The following is a 13,644-nucleotide window of genomic DNA, read 5'->3' as shown; positions in this document are numbered from 1 at the left end:
AACTAGTTAAATGATTTAATAAAAATTTCCCCTGTGGTCTAGTGAAGTATTAATATTGAAAAACAAGTGCAGGGAGATACGGCAGTTCTTAGAATTGTTTCTGTTTCTATTTGAGCTAGTCAGTTGAAATTTATGATTAAACTTAACTGCAGCTCCAGCTTGATAAGCTGGGTTTCAATCCAAAGGTCCAAACTAGATCAAGGGCATCTATTCAAGGTATGTATCCGGGAGTGGAGAAAACTGCACTAAATTATCTAAAAATACACACATGAAAAATTTGAGTGCCTACAGTGTACTAGATATCATCTTTAACTTATAAATGTATTAACTAATCCCCATAACAGCCCTATAAGGTGGGGTTTATATGTTTATTATATTTATAATACAATTAATAGAATGGAGGTACAGAAATGTTGAAACTTGCTCCAGTTTACTTAGTAAGAACCAGGCAGTCTGGCTGCACAACTTTTTTTCCCCTACTCATGTAATTTTTCTACAACTATTATGTACACACTCTTAGTCACCATGTTAAACAACAGATGTTCTTCAATAATATGTGTAATCAAATACTCTTGGGTGGGGTTTAATTCAGAATTCAAAAATCAAGGAAAAATTCACTAAACCAAGGTTCTGGTCTCTTAAGTTTATAAAGTGTCTTGTAAAATGGGATCAGCTTCATTGATAGCTCAGTTGGTAAAGAATCCACCTGCAATGCAAGAGACCCCAGTTCGATTCCTGGGTTGGGAAGATCCCCTGGAGAAGGGAAAGGCTACCCACTCCAGTATTCTGCCTAGAGAATTCCATGGACAGTCCATGGGGTCGCAAAGAGTCGGACACGACTGAGACACTTTCACTTTCAATCCTGATGTTAAAACAATGCATGCCCATCAGCCAATTATATAAGAAAATTTCTTCCTCAAAAAATCCCTTCCCTTTCATAGGAATTATTTTCTTGATTTAAAAAGCGATTATATGAGGAAGAAAGAAGGGAGATTGGAAAAGGAGCAGAACAGAGGTATACAACAGCAGGATTAAAACTAAATGAAAGTATAGCTGCCTAAAAGCCAATTTCCTCCATACTGGACTGTTTTTTTAACCCCAAAATGGAGTCTTTCCTCTACAAACAGTCACCTGAGTTTGATTTACTGTCAAGTTTGCCTCTTGAGCAAATATGTACTTGAGTGAAATGAAAGCCAGGGCTTTCCAGGTGGCTCAGTGGTAAAGGAATCCACCTGCCAAGCAGGAGACTTGGGTTTGATCCCTGGACTGGGAAAATCCTCTGGAGAAGGAGATGGCTACCTACTCCAGTATTCTTCCCGGGGAAATTCCATGGACAGAGGAGCCTGGTGGGTTACAGTCCATGTGGATGCAAAAGAGTTGGATATGACTTAGCAAGTAAATAACAACAGCAAAATGAAAGCCAAGTATCTTTAACATGGATATTAAAAAAAACTCCATCAAAGATACTTGTCAGAATTAAATGAGAGAAGGTATGTGAGGTTTTCAGCATACTGCAGTAAAAAATTTTAACTGTAAGTTTTATAATAGTGAAATACATACATTAAGGTTCATTCTATAACCAAGCAACAGCAACTCCTAATTGAAATTTACTTACAGGAGAATTTAAATTTTTTTCTACTTTTTCATATAGAGGCTATTACTTTTTCATGAAAAATAAAAATGAGAGAGACATAATTGCTTAAACATTATATTAAACATAAACCATGGGAACATATTCTGTTTATATTGAAAATAAATTTTGAATGTGATCAAATTAATTTACCCGAAATGGTATGTATATGTTTATTTTTTCTAGGGAAGACATTCATAGTTTTCATCAGTTTCTCAGAGATATCCAAGACGCTCCCCTTAAAAAAATAAGTTTAAAAACAATTCATCTTGGGGTTTCCCTGGTGGTCCAGTGGTTAAGAATCCACCTTCCAATGCAGGATACATTGGTTCAATCCCTGGCCAGGGAAGTAAGATCCCACATGCTGCAGGGTAACTAAGCCCGCATATCACAAGGACGATCCAGTGCAGCCAAAAATTTAAAATCACAACAACAACAATTCATCTCTATACCCAGCAAGGGGACAAAAGGGAGAGCATTCGATACTTCCATGAGATGGAATGGGACAGGATAGAAAGAGGTGGCAGAGAAGTGGAGAGGAAAGGAGTGAAGTGGAGGAACCAGAATTTCCTAACTGAGGCAATGTCCAACTATCGTGTACAAGGCAAAACAGTAACAGCAAACAGTACCAGCATTTCAATCTTTCTCTTTAGATGATAACCCCCTTCTTCTCCACTGGGTTTACCCAAAACTGAGGGATGGCCCTTACATAAAAAGCCATCTTAAAAAAAAATCTGCTAGAGCAAGGAAATATTTGTCTTTTCTGAAGAGCTGGTATGCTTTTATTGTTAAACATGGGTTCTCTGTTATTATGTTACTTGGATCTATGTTACTTATTATTATGCATTTTTGGCTTAGTCCTCAGGAAACACAGGGATATGTTTTGTATTTGTTTTTAGCAACTCGTTTGATTTTCATTTACTTTCTATCCTCAGTCTTGTCCTCTTCCTTGTAGTGTTTTTGTCCTTTGGTCCTTGTTTTAATGGGTCTATTGTAGCTGTGGTCTTTATAAGGTACCACAAATTTCCCTTTAAAAGTAGATATCTTATTAAGGAACAAAAGAAGGGAAGGAGGAAGGAAGGGAAGTGGAAGGGAAGAAAGGGAGGCAGTTCTTAAAAGTATGTCCTTTAGATAAGGTCTTATCAATTTAGCAGCCTTAATAGGATAAAACCTGTGGTGCATATTTTTTTTAAAACCTCAAATTATTTTACAAACCTTAAATAAACAAAAACAAATTTTCATTAAGTTTGAATTTTACTGTTTTTGTTCTGATAAAGTTTCTCTCGCTTGTTCTTTAAACCCTACCAATACTGTGCTCTCTAAATACGGTCTTTGGGGGAGAAACACCAGGTCTATTCTCAGTTATCACTCCATAAGCAGCCAACGTTCCTGACTCCTTTTGCTCTCAACAGTGGATCTTTGCAAGTATGCCCTGTGTTCCTGCTGGGTCCCCCAACCTTCTTCCTGAAATCTTCTGTCCTCACCCACCGTTTCATTAGAAACTATCTCTGTCTCTCTATCTCTTTTTAAATAAAAGGGAATGCTCAGAACATCCAGCTTTGAATCCCTTTATGGAAAGGGACTAGCATTAGGATTATGGGAAGTCTCTGTTACGAGGTTCTAGAGCTTTCCTTTAACATCATTCTTTGCTCAACACTGCTGCCCTTTACCTCCCTTTCTCAGGGTCAGCTCTACCATGTAACAGGTGACTAACAAATGTCTATTGACTAAACAGGAAAATTGTTTTCTGAATGATCTTAATTTTTAAGTAGCTTTCAACACCTGAAAAGTGGGAAGTTTGTGTGAAAAACATGGTCATTTTATTTACAGTCCTAGTGAGAACATTCCTAAACTTTCTTCTTGAAATGAACTTTCATTCTGCATATGTTTAATTATGTGTGTATGTGTGTGTCCAAAACTATTTTTCTTCCTTGAAAGAAAATGAAAGTGAAAAGTCACTCAGTCATGTCTGACTCTTTGCAACCCGTTGGACTGTAGCCACTAGGCTCTTCTGTCTAGTGAATCCTCCAGGCAATTCTACTGGAGTGAGTAGCCATTCCTTTCTCCAGGGGATCATTCCCAGGGAACAAACCCAGGTCACCTGCATTGCAGGCAGATTCTTTACCAGCTGAGCTAGCAGGGAAGTGTGTTAAGCTTGGATTTAGCTTAACAAACCAAAACATGTGCTACTAATGATCTTAATTATTACTCTGCTATTCATCTAATCAGGTGTTAAAGGAGCACGAAGAGGCCAATTCAACTGTGTTGTTCATCACCTTGCGCACTTATACACACACACACACACACACACACACACACACATGAACTCACATATTCATGTATATACAACCTTATGCTAGCCATAAATGGACCCTTGTCTTTTATATTTCATAAATGGCAGGCAGCCTCAGCCTAGACATGGCACTTTCTAGTCCTGGTATGTCAGGTGGCAGCAGAGAGGCTCAATGCCTTCTCTTGCTCTGAGTTAAAAACAGCAGGACAACATTACCTCTCTGGATCCTGATCACAAGCCTCCAGATGCCCAGTCCCAAAACAGCGGCAGTCAGCAGCCCACACACAACGGCCACCAGCACCCGGAGGTTACAGGCATGGCTGGAAGCCATGGGGAGTCCAAACCACAAACCAACGTCTGGGCGAAAGACAACTGGCTTCTTTTCTTCTTCAGCCAAGAACTTTAATCAAAAACTCTTCTAAAAAAACCACAATTCCTTCTCTCAGGGTTCTGTTAGTCAGATATCCTCAATTATTTTTTAGGATTATTGAGGTTAATCAGGCAGGAAGCAGTTCGAATCACCTAATAAAAGGAACACAGTCTGCTTGCTATTTCCTCATCCTTCACTGAATGGGATCATGCAAAAAATGATTGGTGTTATGAGGAAGAAAGATAACTCAGGGCAATAAAGGAGAAAGGGAGGGGATAGCTAACAGAGTCAAAGTGCAAATGTCCTGACAAGCAAAAAGTAGGGAAGGAAAAAAAAAGAAAGAAAAAAAAAAACCTAAAAATCAGGAAGGCAGTGGACCTGGAGGGTCACCTATAGCTTAGCTTCCTCTTTTTTGTTAGGGGCCTCTAGCAGAGGTGGAGAAGGCAATGGCACACCACTCCAGCACTCTTGCCTGGAAAATCCCATGGACGGAGGAGCCTGATGGGCTGCAGTCCATGGGGTCGCACAGAGTCGGACACGACTGAGCGACCTCACTTTCACTTTTCGCTTTCATGCATTGGAGAAGGAAATGGCAACCCACTCCAGTGTTCTTGCCTGGAGAATCCCAGGGGGGACGAGGGAGCCTGGTGGGCTGCCGCCTATGGGGTCGCACAGAGTCGGACATGACTGAAGTGACTTAGCAGTAGCAGCAGCAGAGTAAGAACCACAAACTGGACTCAGGATTGCCAGGAGAAATAGCAACAACCTCAGACAGACAGATGATACCACTCTAATAGCAGAAAGTGAAGAGAAATTAAAGAGCCTCCTGATGAAGGTGAAAGAGAAGAGTAAAAATGCTAGCTTGAAGCTCAACATTCAAAAAATTAAGATCATGGCATCTGCTCCCATCACTTTACGGCAAATCAGTTCAGTTCAGTCACTCAGTCGTGTCCGACTCTTTGCGACCCCATGGACTGCAGCACACCAGGCTTCCCTGTCTATCACCAACTCCCAGAGCTTACTCAAACTCATGTCCATTGAGTCAGTGATGCCATCCAACCATCTCATCCTCTGTCATCCCCTTTTCTTCCCACCTTCAACCTTTCCCAGCATCAGGGTCTTTTCCAATGAGTCAGCTCTTCACATCAGGTGGCCAAAGTATTGGAGTTTTACCTTCAGCATCAATCCTTCCAATGAATATTCAGGACTGATTTCCTTTAGAATGGACTGGTTGGATCTCCTTCCAAGGGACTCTCAAAACTCTTCTCTGACACCACAGTTCAAAAGCATCAATTCTTCAGCGCTCAGCTTTCTTTATAGTCCAACTCTCATATCCATACACAACTAATGGAAAAACCATAGCTTTGACTAGATGGATCTTTGTTGGCAAAGTAATGTCTCTGCTTTTTAATATGCTGTCTAGGTTGGTCATAACTTCTCTTCCAAGGAGTAAGCATCTTTTTTAATTTCATGGCTGCAGTCACCATCTGCAGTGATTTTGGAGCCCAGAAATAGTCTGACACTGTTTCCATTGTTTCCCCATCTATTTGCTAAGAAGTGATGGGACCAGATGCCATGATCTTAGTTTTCTGAATGTTGAGTTTTAAGCCAACTTTCTCACTCTCCTCTTTCATTTTCACCAACAGGCTCTTTAGCTCTTTGCTTTCTGCCGTAAGTGTGGTGTCATCTGCATATCTGAGATTATTGATGTTTATCCCAGCAATCTTGATTCCAGCTTGTGCTTCATCCAGTTCAGCATTTAAGTTAAATAAAGGCAGGGTGACAAAATACAGCCTTGATGTACTCCTTTCCCGGTTTGGAACCAGTCTGTTGTTCCACGTCCAGTTCTTTTGCTTCTTGACCTGCCTAAAGATTTCTCAGGAGGAAGGTGATGGCAAATAGAAGGGGGAAAAGTGGAAACAGTTACAGATTTTATTTTCTTGGGTTCCAAAATCTCTGCAGATGGTGACTGCAGCCATGAAATTAAAAGATGCTTGTTCCTTGGAAGGAAAGTTATGACAAACCTAGAGAGTGCATTAAAAAGCACAGATACCATTTGCCAACAAAGCTCTGTATAGTAAAAGTTATTGGTTTTTCCAGCAGTCATGTACAGATGTGAGAGTTTTTCCATAAAAAAGGCTGAGTGCCGGAGAATTGATGCTTTTGAATTGTGGTGCTGGAGAAGACTTTTGAGAGTCCCTTGGACTGCAAGGAGATCAAACCAGTCAATCCTAAAGGAAATCAACCCTGAATATTCATTGGAAAGACTGATGCTGAAGCTAAAACTCCAATACTTTGGCCACCTAATGTGAAGAGCTGACTCACTGGAAAAGACCCTGATTTGGAGAAAGACTGAAGGCAAAAGGAGAAGGGGGTGGCAGAGAATGAGATGGTTAGATAACATCATCAACTTAATGGACATCAATTTCAGCAAGCTCTGGGAGATAGTGGAGGAGAGAGGAGCCTGATGTGCTGCAATCCATAGTGTCAAAAACAGTCAGACACGACTTAGAGACTGAACAACGACAACGAAAGCAAAGGTAGAGCCACAGGCTCTGCAGGCTGCCTAGAGATCACACAGTGATGCCCACACACGATTCCAGTACTCGTGCTTCTTTAAGGAGCCCACACTTTTGACAGTGACAGTTGGTGCGTGGGCATTAGTGGCGCAGTGTGAATTTTGCAAAGCACTGAAGCCCTGCCTTATAACCCATCTGCTATGGGCTGAATTGTATTCCTCTAAAAATTCATATATTGAAGTCCCAAACTCCAGTACCTCAAAATGTGACCATAATTGGAGACAGGGTCATTACAACAGTGATCAAGTCAAAGTGAGGTCATCAGAGTATCCCTAATCCAATCTGACTGGTGTCCTTATAGGAAGAGGAAATTTGGACACAAGTATGCTTTGAGGGGGAAAAGGCAATGGCACCCCACTCCAGTACTCTTGCCGGGAAAATCCCATGGACGGAGGAGCCTGGTGGGCTGCCGTCCGTGGGGTCATGAAGAGTCGGACATGACTGAGCAACTTCACTTTCGCATTTCACTTTCATGCACTGGAGAAGGAAATGGCAACCCACTCCAGTGTCCTTGCCTGGAGAATCCCAGGGGTGGCGGAGCCTGGTGGGCTGCTATCTATGGGGTTGCACAGAGTTGGACACGACTGAAGCGACTTAGCAGCAGCAGCAGCATGCTTTGAGGGAAGAAGATATAAAGGGAGAAAATGGCCATCTACAAGCCCAAGAAAGAGGATGGGGACAGAACATTCTTTCTCAGCCCTCAGAAGGAACCAATGCTGCTAATGCCTTTAATTTGATCTTTTAGTCTCCAGAACTACAAAACAAATGATTTCTATTGTTTAAGCCACAGCAGCTCGAGCAAACGAATCCACCATCTGAGCCATGGTCAGCTGGTGTCTCTGCTGTTGGTACTCTGACCACGGACCCATCTTCCCTACCCTTCTCCATCCTCAACTGAAAGAATGAATGAATGCATATCTACCTCTTCAATTATAGTGGATTGCAATTAGAGTTCTGTTCCTGGTAGAGTAGGAGAGGGTTTACAGAAGAGGACACATTTTAACTGACTTTTTAAATCCTCAAACTATGTATTTTCCCTATTCTCTACAACACTCACTTCATCAAACTGAAGCTTGGATGGGCAAACCTATGGCTGATTCATGTTGATGTTTGGTAGAAACCAACATGATGTTGTTGTTGTTGTTCAGTTGCCTAGTCAGGTCCAACTCTCTGAGCCTACGGACTGCAGCATGCCAGTCCTCCCTGTCCCTCACCATCTCCAGAAGTTTGCCCAAGTTCATGTCCATTGCATCAGTGATGCCATCCAGCCATCTCATCCTCTGATACCCTCTTCTCCTTCTGCCCTCAATCTTTCCCAGAACCAGGGATTTTTCCAATGAGGTGGCTGTTCGGATCAGGTGACCAAAATACCAGTACTTCAGCTTCAGCATCAGTTCTTCCAATGAGTATTCAGGGTTGATTTCCCTTAATATTGACTGATTTGATCTCCCAGCTGTCCAGGGACTCTCAGGAGTCTTGTCCAGCACCACAGTTCAAAGGCAGCAATTCTCTGGCTTTCTGCCTTCTTTATGGTCCAGCTCTCACAACCATACATGACCCCTGGGAAGACCACAGCCTTGACTATATAAACATTTGTAAGCAGAGTAATGTTTCTGATTTTCAACACACTGTCTAGGTTTGTCATAGCTTTCCTGCCAAGAAGCAATCATCTTCTGATTTCATGACTGCAGTCACCACCTGCAATGATTTTAGAGCCCAAGAAGAGAAAATCTGTCACTACTTCCACATTTTCCCCTTCTATTTGCCATGAACTAATGGGGCTACATGCCATGATCTTAGTTTTTTTAATATTTAGTTTCAAGCTGGTTCTTTCACTTTCCTCCTTCACCGTCATCAAGAGGTTCTTTAGTTCATCTTTGCTTTCTGCAATTAGAGTGGTATCACCTGCATATCTGAGGTTGTTGATATTTCTCCTGCCTATCTTGATTCCAGCTTGCAACATCCAGCCCTCCATTTTTCATGATGTGCTCAGCGGATAGGTTAAATAAACAGGGTGACAGCAGACAGCTCTGTCGTTCTCCTTTCTCAATCCTGAACCAATCAGTTGTTCCACACAGGGTCCTAACTATTATTTCTTATGTTTATTGTGTTCTAAACTGCCTCTTGAGAAATCTGTATGCAGGCCAGGAAGCAACAGTTAGAACTGGACATGGAACAACAGACTGGTTCCAAATAGGAAAAGGAGTACATCAAGGCTGTATATTGTCACCCTGCCTATTTAACCTCTATGCAGAGTACATCATTAGAAATGCTGGACTGGAAGAAACAAGCTGGAATCAAGATTGCCAGGAGAAATATCAATAACCTCAGACATGAAGATGACACCACCCTTATGGCAGAAAGTGAAGAAGAACTAAAGACCCTCTTGATGAAAGTGAAAGAGGAGAGTGAAAAAGTTGGCTTAAAGTTCAACATTTAGAAAACGAAGATCATGGCATCTGGTCCCATCACTTCATGGGAAATAGATAGGGAAACAGTGGAAACAGTGTCAGACTTTATTTTTGGGGGCTCCAAAATCACTGCAGATGGTGACTGCAGCCATAAAATTAAAAGACGCTTACTCCTTGGAAGAAAAGTTATGACCAACCTAGATAGCATATTCAAAAGCAGAGACATTACTTTGCCAACAAAGGTCCGTCTAGTCAAGGCTATGGTTTTTCCAGTGGTCATGTATGGATGTGACAGTTGCACTGTGAAGAAGGCTGAGCACCAAAGAATTGATGCTTTTGAACTGTGGTGTTGGAGAAGACTCTTGAGAGTCCCTTGGACTGCCAGGAGATCCAACCAGTCCATTCTGAAGATCAACCCTGGGATTTCTTTGGAAGGAATGATGCTAAAGCTGAAACTCCAGTACTTTGGCCATCTCATGTGAAGAGTTGACTCATTGGAAAAGACTTTGATGCTGGGAGGGATTGGGGACAGGAGAAGAAGGGGACGACAGAGGATGAGATGGCTGGATGGCATCGCTGACTCGATGGGCGTGAATTTGAGTGAACTCCGGGAGTTGGTGATGGACAGGGAGGCCTGGCGTGCTGCAGTTCATGGGGTCGCAAAGAGTCGGACACGACTGAGCGACTGAACTGACCTGAACTGAACCAACATCTATTTCTGCTTTATTGACTAAGCCTTTGACTTTGTGGATCACAATAAAATGTGGAAAATTCTGAAAGAGATGGGAATACCACACCACCTGACCTGCCTCTTGAGAAATCTGTACGCAGGTCAGGAAGCAACAGTTAGAACTGGACATGGAACAACACACTGGTTCCAAACAGGAAAAGGGAGGCCTGGCGTGCTCCAGTTCATGGGGTCGCAAAGAGTCAGACACGATTGAGCGATTGAACTGAACTGAACCAACACAATACCATAAAGCAATTACCCTTTAATTAAAAATAAATACATTTTTTTAAAAACATAAAAAGTGAAGCTTAGTGGATTGGACACACAGGCACATAACCTTTACCTCACACAGGGGTTTCAGAAAAACATACTGGTGTATCCCTAAATGAAAGAACATAGAGGCAAGGCTGCAGAAGCACAAAATAAATAAAGGTAAATCCATTATTTCACTTACTGTGAATAGATTGATAAATAGCTGTTTCTAGTATGTCCACATTTACATGCACAGAATATGTCTGGGAAGGTACATTAAAAAACTACTCTTGAGAATCAGAGGGATCTGATGAGAAACAATTTTTAATTTAACATCTCTTTTATGGTTTAAGTTTTCATCATATGCATTTATTATTTTTTCAACTATTATGACAATAAATATATCTATTATTTCTTCAGTAATAAAGGGAATAATTTTCAATAAATAAGAAATGTAAGAAAAAGAATACAAAGCATGGTGCTATGCACTTTACATATTTTATCTAATTTCTAAATATGTACAACAATCCCATGGAATGGATACGTTTGCCCATTGCATGAATGAAGAAATGAGACTTGGGAATGTACTACTCTGAACAGGAGCTCTGTGGTTAAGGACATGGATGACATTCGGTTACACAAAGGTAACAGCTTTCTTCAATTCTAGGATTTCTCAGAGTCTATCATATGCTCATATCAGTTCAGGTCAGATGCTCAGTTGTGTCTGACTCTTTGGAACCCCATGGACTATAGCATGCCAGGCCTCCCTGTCCATCACCAACTCCTGGAGTCCACACAAACCCATGTCCATTGAGTCAGTGATGGCATCAAACCATCTCATCCTCTGTCGTCCCCTTCTCCACCTGCCTTCAATCTTTCCCAGGATCAGGGTCTTTTTAAATGAGTCAGCTCTTTGCATCAGGTGGCCAAAGTATTGGAGTTTCAGCTTCAAGATCAGTCCTTCCAATGAACACTCAGGACTGATCATCTTTAGGATGGACTGGTTGGATCTCCTTGCAGTCCAAGGGACTCTCAAGAGTCTTCTCCAACACCACAGTTCAAAAGCATCAATTCTTCAGCGCTCAGTTTCTTTACATTCCAACTCTCACATCCATACATGACCACTGGAAAAAACATAGCCTCGATTAGATGAACATATGTTGGCAAAGTAATATCTCTGCTTTTTAATATGATGTCTAGGTTGGTCATAACTTTCCTTCCAAGGAGTAAGTGTCTTTTAATTTCATGGCTGCAATCATCATCTGCAGTGATTTGGGAGCCCCCCAAAATAAAGCCAGCCACTGTTTCCACTGTGTCCCCATCTATTTCCTATGAAATGATGGGACCAGATGCCATGATCTTAGTTTTCTGAATGTTGAGCTTTAAGCCAGTTTTTTCACTCTCCTCTGTCACTTTCATCAAGAGGCTTTTTAGTTCCTCTTCACTTTCTGCCACAAGGGTGGTGTTATCTGCATGTCTGAGGTTATTGATATTTCTGCCAGCAATCTTGATTCCAACTTGTGCTTCTTCCAGCCTAGCGTTTCTCATGATGTACTCTGTATATAAGTTAAATAAGCAGGGTGACAATATACAGCCTTGACGCACTCCTTTTCCTATTTGGAACCTGATAGGTTTTCTGTTGTTCCATGTCCAGTTCTAACTGTTGCTTCCTGGCCTGCATACAGATTTCTCAAGAGGCAGGTTAGGTGGTCTGATATTCCCATCTCTTTCAGAATTTTCCACAGTTTATTGTGATCCACACAGTCAAAGGCTTTGGCATAGTCAATAAAGCAGAAATAGATGTTTTTCTGGAACTCTCTTGCTTTTTCCATGATCCAGAGGATGTTGGCAATTTGATCTCTGGTTCCTCTGCCTTTTCTAAAATCAGCTTGAACATCTGGAAGTTCATGGTTCACATATTGCTGAAGCCTGACTTGGAGAACTTTGAGCATTTCTTTACTAGCATGTGAGATGAGTGCAATGGTGTGGTAGTTTGAGCATTCTTTGGCATTGCCTTTCTTTGGCATTGGAATGAAAACTGACCTTTTCCAGTCCTGTGGCCACTGCTGAGTTTTCCAAATTTGCTGGCATATTGAGTGTAGCACTTTCATAGCATCATCTTTCAGGATTTGAAACAGCTCAACTGAAATTCCATCACCTCCACTACCTTTATTCATAGTGATGCTTCCGGAGGCCCACTTGACTTCCCACTCCAGGATGTCTGGCTCTAGGTGAGTGATCACACCATTGTGATTATCTGGGTCACGAAGAACTTTTTAATACAGTTCTTCTGTGTATTCTTGCCACCTCTTCTTAATATCTTCTGCTTCTGTTAAGTCCATACCATTTCTGTTCTTTATTGAGTCCCTCTTTCCATGAAATGTTGCCTTGGTAGCTCTAATTTTCTTGAGGAGATCTCTAGATGGAGAGATCCCATTCTATTATTTTCCTCTATTTATTTACACTGATCACTGAGGATGGCTTTCTTATCTCTCCTTGCTATTCTTTGGAACTCTGCATTCAAATGGGTATATCTTTCCTTTTCTCCTTTGCTTGTTGCTTCTCTTCTTTTCTCAGCTATTTGTAAGGCCTCCCCTGACAGCCATTTTGCTTTTTCGCATTTCTTTTCCGTGGGGGTGGTCTTGATCCCTGTCTCCTGTACAATGTCATGAACCTCATTCCATAGTTCATGAGCCACTCTATCAGATCTCATTCCTTTAATCTATTTCTCCCATCCACTGTATAATCATTTAGGTCATACCTGAATGGTCTAGTGGTTTTCCCCACTTTCTTCAATTTAAGTCTGAATTTTGCAATAACGAGTTAATGATTTGAGCCACAGTCAGCTCCCTCTTGTTTTTGCTGACCGTATAGATCTTCTCTATATACTCAGTCCGAAATCCCTATTGACCATCTGGTGACATCCATGTATAGAGACATCTCTTGGGTTGTTGGAAGAGGGTGTTTGCTATGACCAGTGCATTCTCTTGGCAAAACTGTTAGCCTTTGCCCTGCTTCATATGCTCACATACCTTGTAAATTATCATGTTCCTCAGATTATTTGACCACAGAATCCTCTTCCTGAGAAGAACCTTTCAGAGATAGCGTTCTTAGGAGTGTGCTTTGGAAGCACTGCCCTGCTTTAACATCAGCAGAATGGTCTTAGTCGATCAGTGGGACTGTAGGCACTGGTCCTGTGTATGGAATGCCAGGTAGTAAAGGCATTCATCTTGCGTAGAGTTTCAGCTATTTTGAAGGGGTTGTACTCTGGTGGTTGAAAACTGATTTTGGTGGTGCTCACTTTCTTTTCCACACCTGACAGAAGTGCTGGAATCCTGGGATCTTACGACAACCATAGCTTTTTAGTGTCTCCATGTTT

At 41.5% G+C, this 13,644-nt stretch overlaps 1 protein-coding gene across 1 annotated transcript in view; it reads right to left on the bottom strand.

Moving 5' to 3' along the window:
- Positions 1-4,488, bottom strand: part of ADGRG7 (adhesion G protein-coupled receptor G7) — a 66,288-nt gene extending 61,800 nt beyond the window's left edge. The window contains exon 1 of the mRNA XM_005674854.2: positions 4,140-4,488. Coding sequence (XP_005674911.2) covers positions 4,140-4,254 — 115 coding nt within the window. The 5' untranslated portion in view covers positions 4,255-4,488. The remainder of the gene's footprint in view (positions 1-4,139) is intronic.

The sequence above is a fragment of the Capra hircus genome, chromosome 1 (assembly GCF_001704415.2).
Source record: "Capra hircus breed San Clemente chromosome 1, ASM170441v1, whole genome shotgun sequence".
In the NCBI taxonomy this organism is placed as follows: Eukaryota; Metazoa; Chordata; class Mammalia; order Artiodactyla; family Bovidae; genus Capra; species Capra hircus.
This window is presented reverse-complemented; position numbering and strand designations above follow the sequence as displayed.